At 40.1% G+C, this 25,518-nt stretch overlaps 1 protein-coding gene across 1 annotated transcript in view; it reads left to right on the top strand.

The window, feature by feature from the left end:
- The first annotated feature begins 480 nt into the window (after nucleotides 1-480).
- SLC26A5 (solute carrier family 26 member 5) overlaps nucleotides 481-25,518 on the top strand; it is a 64,141-nt gene continuing 39,103 nt past the window's right edge. Inside the window, exons 1-2 of the mRNA XM_055590170.1 lie at nucleotides 481-595; nucleotides 23,462-23,666. Of these exons, the coding sequence (XP_055446145.1) occupies nucleotides 23,515-23,666 (152 nt within the window). The 5' untranslated portion in view covers nucleotides 481-595; nucleotides 23,462-23,514. The remainder of the gene's footprint in view (nucleotides 596-23,461; nucleotides 23,667-25,518) is intronic.

Genomic DNA, 25,518 nt, shown 5'->3' with positions numbered 1-25,518 from the left:
CATTACTTAATAAAAAACAAACACTGATTTGTACATTCTAACTCGAATGCCTGGGAAAGAATCCGTGGCACATATGTTCAAGTGTTTATCCGAGGCAACTCCTCAAAGCTTAAAAAAAAAAACTTTAACACTGTCATTCAGTTTTGTCATTGTTACTGTGTCAACATGATTCTCCATAAGGAGTGTATTTTGAAATATATATTAGCTTATTTTCATTTAAAAAAAATAGTAACATGTTTCTCACTTGAGTACTACCACTTTATTTACCGTGTTTGCTCCACGAATCCCATCGTCAAGACCCCGTGAGCAGCGGGAGACAAACGGGGGTGTTGTTTCCGTGGCCTTGGGGGGCTGGACGGGCGGCGTATAATTTCCAGCACACCTTAAAAGTTCTAGAAGTTGGAGAAGAGACCTCTGGGTCGCAGGGGTCGCGCGGCGGGGGGCGGGGCGGGCTCGGGTTACGGGTCCTGCGGGACGTCGCGCCTCCACAGCCTGTCAGGGAAGCAGCGGCGAGGCATCGAAACGACGGCGGCGGCGGCTCCGGAGCGCGGCGGGGCGGCGGCTCCGCCAGGGCAGCGCCGGGCAGTGCCGGCCGGTGAGTGCTCGCGGGCCGGGCCGGGGCCGGTGGGTGCGCGCGGGCCGGGCCGGGGGAGGAGCTGCTGCGGCGCGCACGGAGCGCCCACCGCCAGGCCCTCGGGGACCCACGGGATTCCCGCGTCGCCGCCTCTCCCGGCATCTCTACCTCCGCTCTGTCTCTTGGGCTGTCCTGAAACTGCTTTCGAAAAGTGAATTCAGCATTTGACTTGCTCACACCTTGCCTGTCTCTAGCCCCTGACAGCAAAGTCTCAAAAAGCGCCTTCCTTTGCAAACCTCCGGCTCAGGCCTCCCTGTCTGCAGCGGCCGCGCCGCACAAATTTTTTTTTTTTTTTTTTTTTTTTTTTTTTGCCAGACGTTTGCGTCTTTACTGGACGTGCGCAACTCTTTGGTTCTGACCCAACCCTTTGCTGTTCACAACTTTGCTTTCATAGCTTCTCAGGTGCCCAGAACGTTCTCAGCCTTGCCGTGCTGTGCGCATCCTCAAGACACCTTCTTACTTACTGCGCTCGCGCGTCCCCCAGCCCCGGGGTTGCCTTCGGCTGCTCTCGGGAGCCGAGCGCCGCCCCTAGTCCAGCCGGGAGTCAGGGTGGGTTCTGCCGCTTGGACGGCCAGGGTTCCCCGAGAGGGTCTGTAGTTCGTAGTCGGGACGGCTCCCCTCCGCGCCTGGAGGAAGCTTGTACCTGGAGTCCGTGGCTTCTCCATGAGCCGAGGGCTTGCTGAGGGCCTTCCTGCCCTAAAATTGGGTAGTGGTAGCCTCCTGCTTAAAAACGCTTCTAAACACTTGCAGTGATGGGCGCTCAACCGCAATAGGGGTTCTGATACGAGGGCCTCTGACTTATATTTAATAAAATAGTTGATCAGGAAATCAGTTTACATGTGTCGACTGCCTCGTTGAGGCGCACTCTGGGCAAGACCCACGAGGAAGCGTGCTGGAAGCTGTGCAAGGACCTTCGCTGTAGGGAAGGCAGCGGTCAGGCTGTGAGGAAGGTGGGGAGAACTTTCCTCACTGGAATGAGTACTGTGTATCAATCCGAGGTCTAAAATTTTCAAAACACGTAAGGAAACACAACCTATATGGCAGGTTCAGGGTGGAGGGTGCACTGAGATTCAGCGCTTTCTTATCTGAAAAGTGGGAACAATGTCTATTATATAAATGTATCATTTAAGGTAAGCTTGGCAAATGCAGGGGAATTTGAAGGATGCAAAAGGAAGTGCATGCCTTCTTGAAGTGAAATTTGAAATAGTTTTATGCCACGCAATCCTTATAATTACTTCCATAGTTTTTCTGTTTCTGAAGACTTTCTGGCAGGGGACAGGAGGCAGGAGCGAGAAATTCAATCTAATTTACATTAGAAAGAAACTTGGGGTGAAGAATTCCTAGGTAAGGTTGCTATGGCTGATACCTTAAGTGCACTGCTGGAAAGCATTCTAGCCTGTAAGTAACACCTGAAGCCCCAATTCTGTTACGTAAGGTTTCTTTTCTTTCTTTTTTTTCTCTTTAACTACTCTGAAACTATACAGAGTTACACGTCCCTCATTAATTTATGAGTGATACCAAAAGAAGTGACTCAATCCAACAAGAATTTGAGCTCCTTTGCTGTATGAGGCACTTTTCGAAGAGCTGCAGAAGGATGAAAGATGAGGGAACTTTGCAATTAAAACAGTAGCAACAACAGTAGGCTGATTTGTAAAGAGTGGATGCAGGTGTGCACTGCCTATTCAATTTAAAACCAAAACCAGTTGGGCTTTTATTTATTCTAAATGCCATGTGTAGCCCCTGATATCCTAATCATTTGGTAATTTATTTTTCCTATCATTGCCAGTGGTCTGCATTTTAGTAATTCCAAAGGAAAGGGTTTTCTAGGAAATACAACTAAATAAGAATATAAGTCCGTTTTCCCTAGTGTTTGCATTATCATTAAGCTAGTGAAGTCAAAATCAACAATAACAATTAGGAGATGATTACTTTCTTTCCCTTTCATTTCAATCTAGTAAAACAAAGTCAGCATGAGTAAGTTTAATATTCTGTTGCCTCCCAAACTCTTTTATCTAAGTCCATTCTTTTGGAGGATGATCCACTGTCATGAAATCTTTCCATCCTTCTTTTGGAAGACAGTTCCAGAGGCCAATTTCACAAAACCTTTCGTTATAGATACCAGAAGCCATCAACATCATCACATCATCTTCTTCCCAGTTTTACCCTTGAAAACAGTTGTGTTCTATGGGACTTGAGGGAGGGGACAGGTCATTTTTAAAATTTGGTCAAAGCTAGGACTTTATCCTTGGAAAAAATGCATATGCATTCAGAATATTGTATATCTCTTGGAGGATTCATGGTACCTTGCTCAAGAACAGGGGCAGTGTGGAAATGAAGCAAGGATATGGGTAAATCTATAAACTGTGGGTATAATTTAATTTACTTCAAATGGAATAATACCTGGCTTTTTGAGTTAGTGTTCTCTGGGAAGTAAAAAAACTATTATTTATAAAATGGTAAAGACAAATTAGTCCTATTAATTTTTTAGTTGATTAAGATCAGCTTTTATCTTGAACATTATTAATCTGGTTTTTCCATTTTTGTCATTCTTCTCAAGGAAATGTTTCTGAGATTATTTTTCTCTCAGCACTGATGCCTCATTCAGGATGGTTTCTCATGTGCCAACTTTTGTAATATGGGAATGGCTGAGTTCAAAATTTGAACTTGCTCACTCACACAGTTCATACAGGAAGGATATATATCTCACATAATTACCATATTCAATTTGAACCACTATGACAGCAGTAATTGTGTCTTGGAGAGAGTTGGTTGGTATTAGGAGTGAGTGGCGGAGAAGGCAATGGCACCCACTCCAGTACTTTTGCCTAGAAAATCCCACGGACAGAGGAGCCTGGTGGGCTGCAGTCCATGGGGTCGCTAGAGTCAGACACGACTGAGCAACTTCACTTTCACTTTTCACTTTCATGCATTGGAGAAGGAAATGGCAACCCACTCCAGTGTTCTTGCCTGGAGAATCCCAGGGATGGGAAGCTGTCTCTGGGGTCGCACAGAGTCGGACACGACTGAAGCAACTTAGCAGGCAGGCAGGCAGGCAGGAGTGAGTGGAGAACATTAAGAATATCTTGGATGTAGCTTTTTTTAAAGAACCAGCAACCTCTGGATCAACTTTCCTTCTTCTGTCTCTAGGGCCAAGGAGCAAGCTCTGTCTTCTCCAACTCTCAGCCCCATGGATCAGGATTTCATTGAATTGCACTAGACCTGCCATCTGGGTACCCTGCCCCCTGCTCTGTGTGCTGCATGTTGGATCTGGCTAAGTAGAGGCCCCCTGGAACTAGTAAATGGTAGAGTGAATCATAGGTAGTAATGGATTTTACCTGGACTACGATTCGTAACATTTCCAGAAACCAATATCACATTACACTATTTAGAAGAAAACAATAAAACACAGAATGCCAGAAGCATCCCTGCTTACTCTCTTTTTAACTTGGACCAAGACCAACCCAGTCGATCCTTAGAAATGAACCAGTTTTGACTTACCTTATATTTTTTATTCTTTATCTATTTGGCTGCACTGGGGCTTAGTTGTGGCTCTCAGGATCTCAGTTGCATCAGGTGGGGTCTGTCTGCAGCACGCAGGCTCAGTACTTGCAGTGCACAGGTTTGGTTGCATGTGGGATCTTAGTCCCCCAAGCAGGGATCGAACCCATGTCCACCATGGAAGGTGGATTCTTAACCACTGGACCACCAGGGAAGTCCCTTGACTTACCTTATTGTTGAGTCACAACTAGGTAGCTGGTCCGGAGAAGGCAGTGGCACCCCACTCCAGTCCTCTCGCCTGGAAAATCCCATGGATAGAGGAGCCTGGTGGGCTGCAGTCCGTGGTGTCGCGAAGAGTCGGACACGACTGAGCGACTTCACTTTCACTTTTCACTTTCCTGCATTGGAGAAGGAAATGGCAACCCACTCCAGTGTTCTTGCCTGGAGAATCCCAGGGACGGGGGAGGCTGGTGGGCTGCCATCTATGGGGTTGCACAGGGTCAGACACGACTGACGCAACTAGGCGGCGGCGGCAGCAGCAGCAGCAGGTAGCTGGTCGCACCCCTACAACGTCGTTGATGGATGTGCTCAATGGTTTCCAACTCTTTGTGGCCCCATGAACTAGAGCCCTCCAGGGTCCTCTGCTCATGGAATTTTCCAGACAAGAATACTGGATGGGGTTGCCATTTCCTACTCTAGGGGATCTTCCCAACCTGGGTATTGAACCCACATCTCTTGCATCTCCTGCATTGGCAGACTGATTCTTTACCAATAGTGCCACCTGGGGAGCCCTTGGAATGTCACTGATACACATTAATTAGATTAGTAAATTAATGGACATCATGGTTTTAATCCAAGCTCTGCCCTTAACTAGGTACATGGGCGAATAACAAATTAAATTCCTTGGACCATATTTTTCTTATATAAAATGAGGGTGTCATAGGGATCAGTGGTTTTCAACTACTACTATGTAGTCCCACACGTCTGAATCACATGTAGAATTTACTTAAAATATGTATATACACTGGGTCAGAGATTCTGACTTAATTGGACTGGGGCAGAGCCAGACACTTCTATTTTTTAAAAGCCCACCTCCACCCCACCCCACCCCCCAAGAAATGCTAATATCCAGCCAAGGTTGAGAATCCCTGAGTTAAATCAACATTAAGAACTGATTCTAAAATGTTGTAACTTAATATGAACTGTTTTTAAATAACACCCTTCCAATGTGTTACCAGCTCCTCTCTTACCAGAATGTCAACATTTATTGGTTGGCAAATTTTAAATGTTAACAATGAAATATGTGATGAATTACTTACGTGGATAAAACAGAAACCTCTGCGAAAGATACTTAAGGAAATGTCATATCTCTTCTTAAATAAGTTTTGTTTTCTTTTTCAAAAAAATAAAACCAGCTTGAACATCAAAAAAATAAATAAATAAAATGGTGTAACTTAAAGATAGAAAAGCAGACCGGTAAAACCTGTTTCATGTGTGGCTTAGCCCAGCATTACATACACTCCACAGTAACCAAGCCTACACACTTTTCTAAGAAGCAGTCCAAATCAAGCAATTTAAATTTATTCAGGGAAGAGTCTGTGCCTTCTCGCCATTTCAGTATTCCCACGATGCTTTGCGGGTTCATTTTGATGGACTGAATTAGATATAACTCTGCCCCTCTAAAATGATTAGCTGTTCCTGAAGGTCCCCAGGGACAATTATCTCTCTTCTCTTGGTGTCCATGCCTGTGTTTACTAGCCTATTGAAAGTTTCTCCTAGAGGTGATCTGTGACTTTCTGGGGTTGAGGAGAAGGTGTCAGCAAGGGATAAGGATGATCACATTGATTGTTGCCGAAATGTGAGCTTCTGTGACCGAACTGAGATAAAAAAAAAAAAAAAGATCCTCACGCCTTCTCAAGTAGTTGTAGACTATCAAGTTACCAGAACTGGGATAGGTAAAAAAGAGCACATTGTTTACCTTCATCATTTGTTGGGACCTAATCTTGTTGCCATTACATCGTAAATTCAATTCAGGTTCACACTTTGAAAATTATTCTTCAAGTTAAAGATAGAAGTTACTGTAATCCATGAAATTTCTGTTTATCTTTCTCTTTTTTTCCCTCCCACTGCTCTTCATATTCCAAAATACTTAGAAGAAGAAAAAAACAGTGTGTATGTGTGACTGTCAGATCAGTAAAGAGAAACAGACATGAGTTGACAAAAGATGGAAAGGCATTAAGGAGGAAGGAGACCCATGGATCACTTAATTTTTTTCTTTTCTCTCTGCTGTTGGGCTTAGAGCTGCTATACATTTATTCTCAAATTTTCTAAAGTTTAAGCAAATTGTACCCCAGCTGCTATGTTTTAGTAAGTGTGGGCTTGCAGCCCATGATCCTGTGTTGCTTGCATCTCCCATACATGGTGTGTTGAGTGCTATCTTAATAGGGTGCAGCCTGGACATGTTGTTGTTGTTTAGTCACTAAGTTGTGTCTGACTCTTTGCCACCCCATGGACTACAGCATGCCAAGCTTCCCTGTCCTTCACCACCTCCCAGAGCTTGCTCAAACTCATGTCCATTGAGTCGGTGATGCCATCCAACTATCTCGTCCTCTGTCGTACCCTTCTCCTCCCGCCTTCAGTCTTTCCCAGCAACAGGGTCTTTTCTAATGAGTCAGCTCTTTGCATCAGGTGGCCAAAGTGTTGGAGTTCAGCACCAGTCCTTCCAGTGAATATTCAGGGTTGATGTCCTTTAGGATTGACTGATTAGATCTCCTTGCATGGTAAAACACATTAAACAATGTACTGGTCTGTACTGTTGACTGTATGTCAGTTGAACCTTACTATGAAGGAAGTTTAAAATGGAAGCCAACATTCAGTAAGAGCTGATTAGTGCTGACCAGTTCGAGCTTGGCATGTGCTCTCAAGATTGGCACAGACTTATTACCTGGTTCACTTCAATCATTGTCATTATGTACCTGGGCTTCCCTGCGGGCTCAGCTGGTAAAGAATCTGCCTGCAATGTGAGAGACCTGGGTTCAATCCCTGGATTGGGAAGATCCCCTGGAGAAGGGAAAGGCTACCCACTCCAGTATTCTGGCCTGGAGAATTTCATAGACTGTATAATCCATGGGGTCTCAAAGAGTCGGACATAAATTAGCGACTTTCACTTTCACCAGGATCCTGTAGATGACATTGGTGTGTGATTTATGCAGTAGTGGTTTTGATTTCAACTATCAATAGAGAACCTATCTGAAGAGGCCTGATATGTTTAATTGGCAGTGGAGAAATTAGTACCTGCCTCCTAGGGTTGTATGTGAAGCAGGTAACAGAAATATAATCTTGGTAGCTTATGCTTACAGTCAAGCAGCTCACCTATGTCCGTCTCTCAGTTAGTGGTATTCTCGAATGTGGGATTCTCTGAGGTCTCTAAACATAAGTCTCAGCTTTCCCCTCAAATGCAAATATCTCCTGTGCTTGCAGACTCCTCCTCTGAAAGGATAACAGAAAGTACATTTGGCTCCTATTACCAGCACTTAAAACTTACTTTTATTATGTTTGTTATGTGTTTGTTATGTGTCAAGCATAGAAATCTTGGAAAGTACGGACAAAAGGAAAATAAAATTAACCACAATTCTGAACATAACCTCTGTTTACCATTTTGTGGTAAATACTTCCAAATTTTTCTTCATAATGTCATAATATAAAATATGTCTATATATTTTATGTTAAAAATATATTTACTATATAAAATTTAGCACAGTCACCAAATTTGCAAATTAAAAAACAAGTTAAAGATGAAAGATAACATCCTAGGCACAGGCATTTGCCTTCCCTCTATCCTATAACTCTTTTTAAATGGCTGTTACATTTTGCAGATAATAGAAAGAACCTGAAGAGAGTGGGGGCAAGTTATTGATGAAACAAAATCAGGAAATTAGTGCAGGAAGGACCACCATGGGAGGGAGAATGACCTTCTAGAAAGAAACTCAGGGAATGGAGTCAGCAAGGACAGAGAGCAGGCATGAGCAAGGGGGCCTGAAAGCAGAGAGCTTGATGGAGTTTTTACGGGTTAGTTAGGGTAAGCAGCGCTTCTAATTGAGTTTGGCATTATGGAGTAAATCCTTTCTCTTTCTGGCATTTGAAAAGAGAGTGAACCCTAGTCTGAAGGCCAGCTCTTGCCTCCTCACACTAAAGTCAAACTAGAAGTTGAAGAGCCTATTCTGCTGTGCAAAGGTTCCTGATCACCATTCCATTCAGGGAAGAATCCTGTCCTGAAACACTTGTGTACAAGATAGTGAAGGAAAGTGACCACAGTTAATCAGAAAAGTCAATGAGGTCTTTGTATATATACATACATACACACACATGTACACACACACACACATATATATTTATAAAACCAAGAATAATCTGACATATGAAGGAGTATGAAAAAAACAACCCCAAGATAAACAGTTATTAATGTTAGAGGGGAGATTGTTTAAAATAGCTTTAGAGTTACCAAAGGGGAAGCAGGAGGGGAGGGATAAATTAAAAGTTTAGGATTAACAGATAGACACTATTATTGGATTGGCCCAAAGTTTTGTTCAGGTTCTCCATAATATCTTACAGAAAACCTAAACAAACTTTTTGGCCCACCCAATATGTTATTCAAACTAGATAAATAATAAGAATCCACTGTATAGCAAAGGGAACTATATTCAATAATTGTAATAACCTATAATGGGAAAGAATGTAAAAAAATACATATATATATATACACATACACACACATATATATATAACTGAATCACTTTGCCATACACCTGAAACTAACACAGCATTGTAAATCACTATACTTCAATTTTTAAAAAATGTATAAGGACTATCAAAAAAAGAAAAATATATATAAAATAACTTTTAAAAATAAAAAAAATCTGAGTTCCTTCTGAGTGATTAAAAATATATTGTTTCCATACAACAAAAATATAATTCTATAAAGAAGGAGTAATAATCAGAAAACAGACAAAAAAGATCTTGAAATTTTAAAAAGTAATTACTGAAATCAATTTAGTAGAGCAGCTGAAAGATAAAGTTTAAGCAGTCTCCTGGAATGAACAACCAAATGTCAAAGAGATGGAGAATATATATGCTAGAAAATATAAACATAGAAAACAGTTCATTATGTCCAACTTCAATCTATTGGAGCTCTAGAAAGAGAAAATAAAGTCACTTAAGATTGATCTTAAGCTTCTCATCACTGAATAGGACGCTAAACTACAATGGAGCAGTGCCTTCAAAGTTATGAGGGAAAATGATTTTGAACCTAAAATTCTGTTGCCAATTAAATTATTAAGTGCAAAAGTAAAACAAGGACATTTTCAGATCTTCGAAGACTCAGGCAATTTTCTTCCAAGTACCCTTTTTTAAACAATTACCTAAGGATGTGCTCCAGCAAAATGAGAGCAGAAAGTAAGAAGGAGGAAGATGTGAAATAAAAGTGTTATTCCCTCAGTACAATCCTAGGCTGGCAGATTTGTACCAGACTTAGAAAAAAAAAATGATGCAAATTAAAAACAAAAAGTAATCAGTATACTCTAAGAATCATGACTTTAGGAAGAACTAAGTAACTTCTGTTCAGTAGCCAGAACCAGTAATGAACTATATTCACATAGTTATAATAACAGGACATCTAGCAACCCGGGGTATTAAACTAACTCATGCAGACCTCTCTTCAGTACAAATACACAAAAGTAAAGGATAAGACACAATGAAATATATAAGTAAATCAGTCAGTCAGTTCAGTCGCTCAGTCATGTCAACTCTTTGCAACCCCATGAACGGCAGCATGCCAGGCCTCCGTGTCCATCACCAACTCCCAGAGTTTACTCAATCTCATGCCCATTGAGTCAGTGATGCCATCCAACCATCTCACCCTCTGTCGTCTCCTTCTCCTCCCACCTTCAATCTTTCCCAGCATCAGGAAAATAGTGAGTCAAAATTTCGCATCAGGTGGCCAAAGTATTGGAGTTTCAGCTTCAGCATCAGTCCTTCCAATGAACACCCAGGACTGATCTCCTTTAGTATGGACTGGTTGGATCTCCTTGCAGTCCAAGGGACTCTCAAGAGTCTTCTCCAACACCGTAGTTCAGAAGCATCAATTCTTCGGCACTCAGCTTTCTTTATAGTCCAACTCTCACATTCATACATGACTACTGGAAAAACTATAGCCTTGACTAGATGGACCTTTGTTGGCAAAGTAATGTCTCTGCTTTGTAATATGCTATCTAGGTTGGTCATAACTTTTCTTGCAAGGAATAAGCGTCTTTTAATTTCATGGCTGCAGTCACCATCTGCAGTGATTTTGGAGCCCAAAAAAATAAAGTCTGCCACTATTTGCACTGTTTCTCCATCTATTTGCCATGAAGTGATGGGACCAGATGCCATGATCTTAGTTTTCTGAATGCTGAGTTTTAAGTCAACTTTTTCACTCTCCTCTTTCACTTTCATCAAGAGGCTCTTTAGTTCTTCACTTTCTGCCATAAAGGTGGTGTCATCTGCATATCTGAGGCTATTGATATTTCTCCTGGCAATCTTGATTCCAGCTTGTGCTTCTTCCAGCCCAGCGTTTCTCATGATGTATTCTGCATATGAGTTAAATAAACATGATGACAATATGCAGCCTTGACGTACTCCTTTTCCTATTTGGAAATAGTCAACTTTAAAATAAAGACTACCAGAAGAATGCAGAAAATCATTTAGAAGAGCAGTTAGTGCAAGTTTATACCCAGCACAACCATAGCAGTTTCTCTGGAGGTTACAGATCCTGAGATATAGAGATGGGATTATGCCATTTAGATCTGGAAGGAAGACGTGCCCTCAGGCACGAGGAAACATGGAACCTCTTCTCACCTCCCCCCACTTAATATGAGCTCACGATTTTAAAAACCTATAAACAGTAGTGAGGGAGTTTGAGCAAACAAAACAAATAGAAGAATCAGATCCCAATGAATCAAAAATAATAGAAATATATGAAAAAAGTTATAATTGTGTTAAAAAATTGTTAAAGGGATAAAAAGAATAGAAAACAAAATTTAAAAAACAGTGCATAAAAAGAACAGCATATTTTAAAAATAAAATAAATGAAAAATACAGACATTGATTATTTTTAGTTAATGTATTAACTAAACAGCATATTACCCAAAGGAAGATCAGTGAACCGGAAGTCAAATCTGAGAAAACTGCCTAAGATCAACCCGTTGAGATTAAAAGATGAAAAATGTCATAGGTTGAAAGACACATTGGTATAATGAGCTCCAGTAGATGTCTAATAGAAATTTCAGAAGGAAAGAATAGAATGTTTTAGCCTATATTAATTACATAAGTAAACAAATTAAAATGTAATACAATCTAGAAAAAAATAGTAGGGAGTAAGTAGACTTAAATATTCATTTTTCGTGGTAAGCACTCATAGATAATATCTAAATTCAGTAAATCAAAAGATAGCCATATATTACTTAGAGCAGTAGTTCTCAGTCCTAAAGGAGATTTGGAAATGTATCATAGTGACTGGAGGGCGCTACTGGCATTTAGTACCGGGGATGAACATGCTAAATGCACAGCACAGTTCCACATATGTCCCCCCCCAAATATTAATACTAATAACACTCTTTTTGAGAAAAGCTGATTTAGAGTTAAAAATAAGCCCACCAGAACTAAAAACAAAAAAACTGTTTTAAGAAAAAGTTTGCTTTAGGGAATAGAGCTGGAGTTGGGGAGAAAAGGGGTGGGAAACCATTTATTTTTGTGATTAGTCCTTCAATAATAATTGTATTTTTACCATGTCTGTATTATGTTTATTAAATAAGACTGGTAAACCAGTATATTGTTCTTCCATTTTCATTTAAAGAGAACTCTTTCTTATTAAAATATCTGTCATTCAAACTTAAGCACCAATATGAATTACTGAGCTTTTTATCCCAAAGAAGATTCTAGAGGCATATCTTCTGAGTATTAATGATCTTTCATGTGTTCCTAGTTGGAAAATAAATATTGCAATTTATCACCTTAAGAAGTCATAGAAAACTAGTGCTTGGATGATTAGTATCTTTAGTGGAGTTGACTAATTGTCTCATAGTAGGTGGGTTTGATCAGTAGTTCTGTATAGGACAAAGGAGGATGGAAATATGGTCAAATAGCTAGAGCACGTGGCTTCAAATTGGCATGTGTAGCCTGCTTTTTATGATCCTTTAAGACCACATCCTGTTCAACCTCTCCAGTTTCATTTCCACTGACTACCTAAAAAAAAGTTTCTACCAGTACTTTTGGTATTCTGTGACTGTGCTGCGTGATGCTTAGTCACTCAGTCATGTCCAACTCTGCAATACCATGTACTGTAGCCTGCCAGGCTCCTCAGTCCATGGGGATTCTCTAGGCAAGAATACTGGAGTGGGTTGCTATGCCCTCCTCCAGGGCATCTTCCCAACCCAGAGGTCGAATCCAGGTCTCCTGCATTGCAGACAGATTCTTTCCCATCTGAGCCACCAGGGAAGCCCAAAAATACTGGAGTGGGTAGCCTATCCCTACTTCAGGGGAACTTCCCAACCCAGGAATCGAACTGGGGTCTCCTGCATTGCAGGCAGATTCTTTACTAGCTGAGTTAGGAGGGAAGCCCATTCTGTAACTAGGTCCCATTAATTTTTATCTTTCACTTCTCAGTGCATAATCACATGCCTCACTTAAAGGTCAGTTTTCATTCTAATCCCAAAGAAAGGCAATGCCAAAGCGTGTTCAAACTACTGCACAAGTGCACTCATTTCACACACTAGCAAAATAATGCTCAAAATTCTCCAAGCCAGGCTTCAACAATACATGAACTGAGAGCTTCCCGATGTTCAAGCTGGATTTGGAAAAGGCAGAGGAACCAGAGATCAAATTGCAGACATCTGTTGGGTCATAGAAAGAGCAAGAGAATTCCAGAAAAACATCTATTTCTGCTTCATTGATAAGAAAGACTTTGATTGTATGGATCACAACAAACTGTGGAAAATTCCTAAAGAGATGGGAATACCAGACCACATTACCTGTCTCCTGAGAAACCTGTACGCAGATCAAGAAGCAATAGTTAGAACCAGACATGGAACAATGGACTGGTTCCAAATTGAGAAGGGAGTATGTCAAGGCTGTATATTGTCACTCTGTTTATTTAAGTTATATGGAGAGTACATCATGCAAAATGCTGGGCTGGATGAAGCACAAGCTGGAATCAAGATTGCCAGGAGAAATATCAATAACCTCAGATAGGCAGATGACACCACCCTTATGGCAGAAAGCTTAGAGGAACTAAAGAGCCTTTTGATGATTGAAAGTGGAGAGTGAAAAAACTGGCTTAAAACTCAACATTCAAAAAACGAAGGTCATGGCGTCCAGTCCCATCGCTTTATGGCAAATAGATGGGGAAACAATGGAGACAGTGACAGACTTTATTTTCTTGGACTCCAAAATCACTGAAGACGGTGACTTCAGCAATGAAATTAAAAGACGCCTGCCCCTTGGAAGAAAAGCCATGACAAACCTAGACAGCGTATTAAGAAGCAGAGACATTACTTTGCCAACAAAAGTCCATATAGTCAAACTATGGTTTTTCCAGTAGTCATGTATGGTTGTGAGAGTTGGCCCATAAAGAAGACTGAGTGCCAAAGAATTGATGCTTTTGGACTATGGTATTGGAGAAGACTCTGGTGAGTCCTTTGGACTGCAAGGAGATCAAACCAGTCAATCCTAAAGAAAATCAACCCTGAATATTCATTGGAAGGACTGATGCTGAAGCTGAAGCTCCAATACTTTGGCTACCTGATGTGAAGAGCTGACTTGCTGGATAAGACCCTGATGCTGGGAAAGATTGAAGGCGGGAGGAGAAGGGGATGACAGAGGATGCGATGGTTGGATGGCATCACCAGCTCAATGGACATGGGTTTGAGCAAGCTCTGGGAAGTGGTGATGGACAGGGAAGCCTGGTGTGCTGCCATCCATGGGGTCACAAAGAGTTGGACATGACTGAGCAACTGAACAACAACAATCCATCCCTCAAGAGCTACTTCCAGGTAGTATCCTCACTGAAGCCTTCCTTGAGCTCTAGTCTTGCTTCTAATTTGGTTAAGACCACAATGCTCCATAAGCAACAGATCACAAGTGGGAGCATATGCCTGTAATTAATACAACTTAGAAGTAGATAAATATTTTGATATGATTAGTCTGATACACAATTAATGAAGCAACATAGCATAAGAGCATGGTTTCTGCAGTGAGCAGTCTTAGATTCCAACACAGGCTGTTATTACTTCATCTGAAAAATGTGGATAATTCCTGCCTTACATAGATGCTGAGATTCTTCAATTTCAGTCTCAATAAATGTTATACTATAATTATCATTGTGTATATATATATATATATATATATATATATATAAGGAGCTCACATAACTATCTCTCATTTATAATATTTTAAGTTAATTTGTAGTTTTTATGTACCCACTTTGTAAGTTATCCAATACTTAAATAGAGCCTTCAGTTCAGCTCAGTTCAGTTGTTCAGTCATGTCCGACTCTTTGCGACCCCATGAATCGCAGCACGCCAGGCCTCCCTGCATTAACATTGTTTAAATATAGACTATATTTTATTACCATTAACATTGTTTAAATATGGACTGTGTTTCATTACCATTATACACATAAACTTACAGAGATTGAAGAACAAAATCTCACTTGTGATAGCAGAAAATTAGAAGTAGCCTAAGTAGTCTAATGATAAACAAGTGAAAAATGGAAGTGTTAGTCACTTTGTTGTGTCTGACTCCTTGTGACCCCATGGAGTGTAGCCTGCCAGGCGCCTCTGTCCATGGAATTCTCCAGGCAAGAATACTGGAGTGGGTTGCCATTCCCTTCTAGATGCTTAACTAAATCATGATATATATATTAGAAAATATCATATAATCATTAAAAATATCTTCTGATGTTTATTGATAAGGCAAAATGTTTATGACATAATGTTAGGTACAAAACATTTTAATGAAAAACTACTAAGACAGTATCTCAGTTCTGTGAATATACATTACATGTATGTACATACATTGTATTTGTAATATACATTTAACATATCATTTATGCATGAGAAAAGTGAAAAATTACATATTGTGCTATATATTACTTTTATAATGAGGAAAAAGTAACATGATTTTTATATCAAAGGCCCTTGATCTCATTTCCTAAATGTTTGTATTTTGTCATCAATGATCTCTTACTCCCATCCCTAAAACCTCCTACATTCCCCTATATGTTCCTTTATTTCATATGCCTATACCCACCTGTAAGAAATCCTTTAAAGGATATAGATTGCAGAGACCCTAGATGACAGGTCCCTGAGGGCATGGACCAGAGCTTTTTAATCTCTAAGCATAGCCAACTGGTAAATTTTAGCCAAACGTATAAATAGGGACTAAGTAGATTTGTGTTGAGCAAATTAATAGATGGAGACCCAAGGACTTGAGAAATGAAGCAAATGAAGTAAAGGTGAGTGAGGTTCAGCTAAAAGGTAATAGTATAAAATAGATAGCCAATAGGAATTTGCTATATGATTCGGGGAACTCAAACAGGAGCTCTGTATCAACCTAGAGGGGTGCAGTGGGGAGGGAAAAGGGAGGGAGGTTCAAGAGGGAGGGGACATGTGTAATACCTATGACTGATTCATGTTGATGTTTGATAGAAAACAACAAAATTCTGTAAATCAGTTATCCTTCAATTAAAAAATAAATAAAATTTAAAAGATAGTAGTAATTATAAATAATAAATATTGAGTGTCTTACTGTAAGTGTTTCATAATTCTTACCTTAAGCTTCAGTGCAGCACTAAAGGACTGCCCGAGCAAATTATGGGACATCCATGTAACAGCACACTCTGCAACTGTTTTAAAAAACATGAGAATGAAGAAGCTCTTTTGTACTGATATGGAAAGGTCACCAAGATATAGTAAGTGAAAAAAGCAAGGTGCAGAATGGTGTAAGTCATGCTACTGTTTATAGGAAGAAGACCATATATTTATATCTGCTTGTGTAGAAAATAGCTCTGGGAAGACACAAGAAGCTGACACCATGATTGCCTGCCAGCCATGGAATGGTAGTATAACGTCACTTTAATGCTTCTTACACGTGAATTTTCGAACCTTGTGAATGTGTTGGTGATTCAAAATGACAGTTAAATGCAGACAGAAGAAAATCATTATCCCCATTTACAAATGAGCAAGGAGATTACAGGAAATCAGGTACACTGCTCAAAGTAGCAATAATAATGGTCACATTTACTGAGCACTTACTGTGTGCCAGGCCCCAGTTGAAGTACTTTAGAAACATTTTCTTTTTACGTTTATAATTTTATTATTTATTTATTTTTTACTTTGCTGGGTCTTAGTTGCTGAGAGGGCTTTTTCCATACGTGGCTTGTGGGAGCTACTCTTGCTGTGAGCAGGCTTCTCATTGCGATGAGTTCTCTTGTGGCGCACGAGCTCTAGGTCGTGAACTTCGTGAGCTCAGTAGTTGCGGCTCCTGGGCTCTTAGAGCACAGGCTGAGTAGTTGTGGTACACAGACTTAGTTGCTCATCGGCATGTGGGATCCTCCCAGACCAGGGATCAATCTGGTCCAAACTGGTCTGCATTGGTAGGCAGATTCTTTACCATGGAGCCACCAGGGAAGCCCAAAACTTTTTCTAATTTATTTTCACAGATCTATAATGATTTTATCCGAGTGGTATAGCTGAAGAATCTGAAGGAAACATAATTTATTTTCCAGCTCAGGACACTTTGGAAGTGATAATTGCTCTGGGACAGCAAGCATAAGCCAGGACTAGGGTCACTCTATTTATAGAGAGGTCGGGTAACTTACTCGATGTCCCAGCAAGAGGGAACACCAGGACTGGAACTTTGGTCTGAGAGAATCTACAGCCTGTGCTCCTGACTGCCACTTATGGATAAACAAATGAAGGCTTGCAGAATACACACACCTATGAAATGACAGTTCCAGCCTCCAACATAGTCCTTCTGAACCCAAAGCCTACCATAAGGTGTTACGTCTCAGAATGCGAAATCCTTTGGCTTAGGAATTGAATGGGAGGTGGATAATTACAAAAGAAGAGAGAGAATGGGAAGAGCCACAGGCTATATCCTCCAGCAACCATGGCCCCCACCACTCACAAACACTCCGAGAGCATTCAGGCCGCAAGCCGCGTGTTGCTTTGTGTTAGGTGTTCAGACAATCATGCTGTCCTCACAGAGTTTACAGTCTGCATTCAGGACCAGCTTGCAGGGATTACTGGGCCCTTGGCTCTTTCCACATGTTGGGCCACTTCAATTAATCCATGATCATTAATAAGGAAAAGCAGGGAGTTTATCTTGGTTATGCTAAAAGTCCCAGAGGTATAGAAAAGAGGAAGCAGCTTTTCCAAATTCCTTTAAAGAGAAGATTGCAAAAGTCACAAGTGAAAGAAAAATTTTTTCTGAACTATAATCTTTCTCTGTGAGCTCTGAAAAATACAGACTCCAGAATTACTAAATCAGAATCTCCAGAGGTATTTTAAGTTCTCCTTGTGATTTCAAGGAGAAATCTGTGGTCTTTTAAGCTCTCCTTGTCATTTCAATGTGCTTCCAAGTTTGTTGTGACTGGTCTAGTTGACCCTATGATAATATCATAGAACAGCTCAGAATGCTTGAGAGGCAGAACGAGGGCCAGACCCTTACCCCAACCTTCAGTTTGGAGCATCTTCCACAAAACCATAGTGAACCTTCATTATTGGCAAGCAACTAATTCTTGCTTTTAGTTTGAAGTTAAAAATGTTGTCACTACATTTTTATTTATAAATATGTGTGCTTTTTAAAACTACTTTGAATAGGAAGCAAGGTTTGCATTTTGAAAATATTTTGGGATAAGTCAAGTGAGTGTAGATGAGTTCATTTTCACATTTACACAGTGAGGAAGTTAAACTGGATGGTTTACAAAATTACTTTCAGATCTAGAAATCAATGTTGAAAGTATTCTAAATTGTTTTTAAATCCCTTCTTTCATAGCTTTGAAAAATAGGTCTTCTACATCGAGATCAATTTGCTTTTCTGTTATTCGCATTTTTGTTGGAGACTCTGTCAGAAGGCTTGTTCCTTAGGTCTATCCAGAAAAGTTTTCTCATGTGAGGGTTTATATACTTAGTTTTACAACTTGGTGATTTATAATGACAATCCACAGAGTGGAAGCTCATTATCTGTCAGATAATCATCCGGTCATTTGATCTCCTGCCTTGGTCCCTTGGTTACTTTGCCTCTCTTCTGATATATAACCTCTTCTTCTGATAAAGTGGTTATTGATAGCCTTCAAGGCTTTAGTTATTTAATTCTTGGGATGAGCATACAAAGTTCCCCCAAAGGACAATCTTTCATTATAACATCCTCTTCTTTACTCTTCCCAGCAGTCCTTTCCTTTCTCAGTTGAGACATCTTTGAACTTCCAAATAGATATCTCAAGGAAGACAAAAATTGTAGCCAGGATCCTAAAACTTCAAAAGAGTTTGAGAATCCCCTCTTTTCTGTGTCTCTTCCTGACCTGCTGCTAAGTCACTTCAGTCGTGTCCAACTCTGTGCGACCCCATAGACGGCAGCCCACCAGGCCCTCCCGTCCCTGAGATTCTCCAGGCAAGAACACTGGAGTGGGTTGCCATTTGTTACCAGATTTAGCAAAGGACAATATAAGATACTCAATTGTAACTAAGTTGGGATAAAGAATAAAATTTTAATATAAGGATGCAATCTTTGGAACATACTTACACTAACCATTTGTTACTTATCTGACATTCACATTTAACTAGACATCCTATAATTTATTTGGCAACTCTGCAGAGAGTACATAGCTAAGGCTTTCCTAGTTCATCTAATGTTTTGGGGTCTAAATTCTTTCAATATTTGCTCTTAATTTAAAACTTGAATGTTTGTAATAACTAAGATTTCAGTTTTCTTTAGCATTTTCATAAAATGTTAGCATTTGCACTGCCCACCTACACACAATTCCCTTTTGTTGTGAGAATATAAGAATAGAAATAAGACTTTTCTGTAGAAACCCAAGCTTGATAATTCTCTCCTTTGTAAGTTTTTATTAAACATTTCAAAGATACACATAAGCAAAGATAGTAATATAATGCATTGCACACAATTTATTTATACCCTATTCAGCTTCCTTCTTTTTGTTTGGTTTGATAGGTAGGTGTGAGTGTATATATTGCCATATCCTAAGTCAGTGGTTTTGAACCTTGACTGCATTAAGAATCACCTGGGGAGCTTTTAAATCTCAATCCTTGCCTGTCTCCTAGACCAATTAAATCAGAATTGCTGGCAGTAGAGTCAGATGATTCCAATGTGCAGCCAGGGCTGAGAACCAGTGCCCAGAACGAAAATGGCAAATGCAGATACATTTTTTACTGCTAAATCATCTCCTTATATTTCACATTCCTCTTCATAACTTACTTCATGTATTTTTCAGCAAGTATATTATATCATGGTGTCTGTGTGTTTATGTGTATATATATATATATATATAAGTTATGTTGAATTACAGCAAACATGTCATTTTATAAAATTTACTTTAAAAAAATCTCATCTGTCTTTAATCATGTCACTGATTCATTATTAATTTCCTAAAAGCTTATAATTGGCTTTGTTTTCAAATATTTATTTGTGATTTTCTGATGTCTTTTTCATATACATGTCTGTCTTAGGTTATAAACCAGTGGTTCTTAACTTTATCTGCTCATTAGATTCATCTTGCTGCTGCTGCTGCTGCTAAGTCGCTTCAGTCTTGTCCGACTCTGTGCGACCCCACAGACGGCAGCCCACCAGGCTCCCCCGTCCCTGGGATTCTCCAGGCAAGAACACTAGAGTGGGTTGCCATTTCCTTCTCCAATGCATGAAAGTGAAAAGTGAAAATAAAGTCGCTCAGTCATGTCCGACTCTTAGCGACCCCATGGACTGCAGCCTACCAGGCTCCTCCGTCCATGGGATTTTCCAGGCAAGAGTACTGGAGTTGGGTGCCATCGCCTTCTCCAAGATTCATCTTAGGATGCGCTAAAAAAGATGCCTGGGCCCCACCTCCCAGAGGCTCTGCTGGGAGGCTCTGTGCTAATTGGTCTGGTGTAGAGCCCAATCATTGACATTTTTAAAAAGCACCTGAGGAGATTCCAAGTTTAGGGAGAATTGAAAGCCAGATTCAAAAGATGTTTTGAATCTTCCTGGGGACGTTTAAAACATGCATATAATTGCCCTGCTTAATGAACCTGAACCTGCATACATGCTCGGTTGTGTCTGACTCTTTACGATCCCATGGACTGTAGCCTGCCAGGCTCCTCTGTCCATGCTTAAGGAGGTAGAAAGAATTTTGAGGTTCTAGGAGGAAGAGAAATGAGGAAATGATAAATGACCTTCATAGTAATAGGTGTAAATGAGGAATTTCTGTTGGGGGGAGCCAAAGGACTTTTGAGAATAAAAATAAGGATGTCTAATATTTTAGAAATGTTTTATTTCTTCTGCTACACTTTAACATGACCTATTGTGTTGCACTGAAAGCTTCAAAGCAGTTTGCTGTCCTCAAGTACAGGGATGCATGCCCACACCCCTCTGAAGTAAATGCTCACTGTCCAGACCTCACCTACGGGACCCTAATTCAGGAGGCTCAGAGTGAGACACCAATCCTTTAAAACCTTGCCCAGAACATTGTGGTGAGAGGGCAGGTTTGGTCACTACTGCACTTTACGATAACACATCCCAATTCATTGCAATTCATCCCATTGACAACTGGGCAAATTCAAGAAGAGTAACAGTAAAATCAGTGGTAAAACTAGATTTTTGCAATAGGGATTCATATTATGAGACCTCTCTCAGATCTACCTGATCTTTTTCTCTTTGGCTATGTGAAGGAAGAAGTTATCTTTCTATGACAGGCTAGAAGACGATCAAGGAAGAGGTCTCCAGAAAAATACTTAAATAAAAATGTCAGAGTAATCTTAGTCTTCTATAATGTGAAGTACAGAGAGGAAGCATGACATACACTATCAATAATCATGATGCACCAGTACAAAGACTGTGTGTGTTCATCAGTGAGACAAGGACTGAGCTGGGTCCTGGGAATTCAGGGTATTGTCTCGAGGGATTTACAGTCTAGAAGAGGAAACCGATAATTATGTAGTGGGGAGAGATAGGATATTATACATAACAGTGAGTAGAGACCCACTTCATGGGAGATTAGAGGTGAGCAAGGACTCAGGAAAGCAAAGAACAAAACCTGGCTTTTGAAAGATGATTAGGATGTAGGGGAAATGGAAGGAGAGTGAGGGAAAAGAAACAGCATTCCTTGTCAGAGTGAATGTAATTCTGGGCACAGGCACAGAGGCTGGAAGCAGCTTGGTAGGTGGCCTGAGTTGCAGATGGTTCTATGTTGCCGTTGCATGATGTTCTGGAGGAGTTGGGGGCAGAAGGAAGGCAGAGTGGCAGTGTTGCTGTCTGTAAACCCACCCACATACCTCAGCCCAGCCATTCTTGTGTATTCTGATGAGTTCCTGGAATAATAAATAAAAAGTTAGATGAGAAGCCAGTCTTGCTAACTCTAAAACAAAAGATGTACAGTCTTAGTCAAATTGTGCTGCAGAATCCTCTTTCTTCAGGCTTATCTTTTCATATCATCAGTACTGATACTTGGTTGCATTTACTGCTAGAATTCCTTTTTATTCTAGACTTTTAAATTTTCAACCTCCTTGAACCTAGGCTTTTGTTTTATGTGATGTTTTCTGGTTGGTCACACAAACATGATTTAAATTTGAGTGTAATTTCAGTTTGATGAATATTGAACTTTTCACCATGAGCAAATTATATTGGTCAGCATCAGTAATCCAGCACCCACCTGCAGTTACCACACTGGCACCTAACCATTAACTCATGCTAACCCCTGGGGAGGGAAATGTCAACCCATTCCAGTATTCTTGCCCGGGAAATCCCATAGACAGAGGAGCCTGGTGGGCTACAGTCTGTGGGGTCACAAACAGTCAAACATAACTGAAGCGACTAAGCATAAGCATGCTAACCCCCAACTCCTCTGCCCTTTACTTCCTTCAGTTGGGACCCATGGCTTTAGTTGTTGTGCACTTATTTTTTTATTATAAAATGTATCTTTCAAATTTACAACTGCAAAGAATCATGTACCAACCACAATCACCAGTTTACTTACCACATAGCTTAGTCAAATCTTAACATTTTGCTCTATTTGTGCCAGTTCCTTTTTACAAACTAAACGTTGCAGATATTGTCAGTTGAAGCTCCCTTTCTGTTCCCCTTCTCTCCAGAAGTGACACCGTCCTGATCTTAGTGTTTATCATTGTCATGCATGCTTTTATACATTTACTACATATGGGCACATAACAAAATACATAATTGCTTTGTAAGTTTTTTAAACTTTAAGTACTTCCATTCTTGAAGTACCCATCTGTGCCATACACTTTTATTGAAAATTATGTTTTTGAGGTTTATGATGATGACATATATAGATTTAGTTCATTTATTAAAATTACTGTGTAGTGTTCAATTTATGACTATACAAAAATTTATGTAGACATTTAGGTTTTTTCTGATTTTTCACTGTCATAAAGCTGCAGTTAACATATTCCTCTGTGCAGAAGCATATTGGGTTTTTGTTCCTTAAACATTTCTTTTACTCATATGAGTAGTGTTCATTATGTAGATAAGTAGGTAGATAGATGTAGGTATAGAAATATCAGTCATCCTAATAGTCTCACGCATAGAAGCCTCAGCTCTGAACCACAGAATAATGTAAGGAGTAACCATATGTGAGTACAGAATTGGGAAGGAGGCTAATATACCTTCAAGAAACTTGGAGTCAGTTTAAGGACTGGTCTTGCTCCTTTTTCTGTTTCTTTGACACATAAATTGTTAGAGTCAGCCTGATTCGCTGTTTCCTTAATATTGACTTAGAGCCAATTGCTGCAATATTTGTCCACTGAATTTAATACAATCCTTTGTTTAAAGTATATACATTACCCACTAATTGCCCTGGGAAGAAATGTCATATGTTTTTTATTGACCTTAATTTCCTTTCATTTATTTGTGCCTACTCTGTCTAGATCACTAGGTTCGGTGCTCTGGGTATTCAAAGATGAAAAAGTCATTAGAGAACTTACAGTAACACTGCCAGGAAGAGATGGTAGGAAACAATCATCTGTAAGATTTTGGCATCTGAAATAGAGTTTTTATTTTCTCCCTTAGTGACACTCAGGAAATGCTTGTCTCCTGCTGTTGATGAATAATTTCAGAGTACTATGGATCATGCTGAAGAAAATGAAATCCTTGGAGCAACCAAGCGGTACTATGTGGAAAGACCTATCTTTAGTCATCCAGTCCTCCAAGAAAGATTGCACAAGAAGGACAAGGTTTCAGATTCCATCGGGGATAAGCTGAAACAGGCATTCACGTATGTTCTTTCAGCCTGTTTCCTTTATTCTCTCATTCAGTTACGAGAGAAGCAAGGTCAAATGTACAAAGAGAGTCTATGATGTAGAGGAAAAAACAAATGATGAACACTCGTGATTTGCAGAGCTGTCCACATGGTTCATTCAGATGTCCACATCTACATTCAGTGCTAGATGTCTGATGGAACACAAGCTTTATTATGCATTTCACCATATGAAATTCCAGCTATGCCTTATGTCATATAAAGGTTTATATAAACAATCCACTTTTCAGTTCTCCACACACCTTTAAAATATCCACTGCTTTCAGTGACTGTGAAGCTGGGGAGATCCCAGCCAGGAGAAGGACATAGGATCTCATTGTCTTCCTAACCTGTCAACTCTCCTCCAAAGCCCCTCAATAAAATGGCTTGATCCTTCCCCCTACTGAAAAAATGCCCACCTCTTCCATTTCAGGAATGTTCCAACCACTCTAGTCTTTTTCCTGCTTCAACTCTAGTGCCAACACCTTGAATCTATGAATGTAAGTCCCCAACTGAAGCTATCAAAGACATTCAGTGTCTTGGGACTCTTCATTTTGAAAACATGGATACAGTAATGTGGCAGGCCTGAGACTGATAATACCTTGGTGCCTGATTGCATACCTCATTGTGCAAACTATCTGATTGCTGCTTCCTGAACCATTGAGACCACAGCTCCTGTGCTGTGTTCATTTAAGCTTCTCAGTGACCCTGTGCTCTGGGTATGACATCATGAGAGGTTAAAAATACATACACTGGAGTCAAGACTACCTGAGTTTTAATCCTAATCCCAACCACCTATCCGCTGTGCACTGGTTTCGTCCTCTGAAAAATTGAAATAATAATAGTGTTTACATCATTGGGTTACTGGGGTTAAAATCTATTAATTTATGTACAGTGCAAGGCACATGGAAAGCACTATATAAATGTAGCTATTATTAATATCTCAGTTTTCTAAACAGGGAGACTGCTATCAAATCTAGTTTGTTTTACTCAGATTCATTGCTCTTGTCATAGTTGCCTTACATTTTTGCTTCCAATATCCTTCTACATCTAATTACCAAGTACTTTTAATCACTAAAGACACTATATAAAATACCATGCATGCGCTTCTCAGGTGGCACTAGTGGTAAAGAACCCACCTGCCAGTGCAGGAGATGCAATAGACTCGGGTTCGATCCCTGGGTAGGGAAGATCCCCTGGAGAAGTGCATGGCAACCCACTCCAGTATTCATGCCTGGAGAATCCCATGGACAGAGGAGCCTGGTGGGCTCCAGTCCATGGGGTCCCAAAGAGTCAGACATGACTGAGCGACTAACACTTCACAACAATTCATTATCCTTTTAAATGGAATAAATTGCTTCCTTGTCACTAAGAGGACTTGAGACTGTCACAGTGATAATGGAATTCATCTGTCTATACTCTTACAGGCATCAACCAGCAAGAGGACTGGCCAAAGCCCATAATACAGTCTCTGTATCAAAGTTAATTAAAACATCCAGGGATTAAATACAATGCCTTGGTTTTATTACCACGGTGTTCCACCTAACCAAGACAGCCAGGCATAGACTCAGCTACAGTAACGGATGGTGTTTTGAGTTTACCTAATCAAAGACCCTAAAGCATTGAACACATGTTTATAAAGCTCATAATACCTGTGTGAATTCCTTTCATTTTATAAGGGAAAACACATATATTTGTATGGCTGAGTCTCTTTGCTGTTCACATGAAACTATCACCACATTGTTAGTCGGTTGTACCCCAACACAAAATAAAGATGTTTTTGAAAAAAAAAGAAAAGGAAAAACTAAGTGGGTAGGTGCTGGTCAGTGGT

Source organism: Bubalus kerabau, chromosome 8, assembly GCF_029407905.1.
Source record: "Bubalus kerabau isolate K-KA32 ecotype Philippines breed swamp buffalo chromosome 8, PCC_UOA_SB_1v2, whole genome shotgun sequence".
NCBI classification, from domain to species: domain Eukaryota; kingdom Metazoa; phylum Chordata; class Mammalia; order Artiodactyla; family Bovidae; genus Bubalus; species Bubalus kerabau.
Note: the sequence above shows the minus strand (reverse complement) of the source record. Positions and strands in the feature narration are given on the sequence as shown.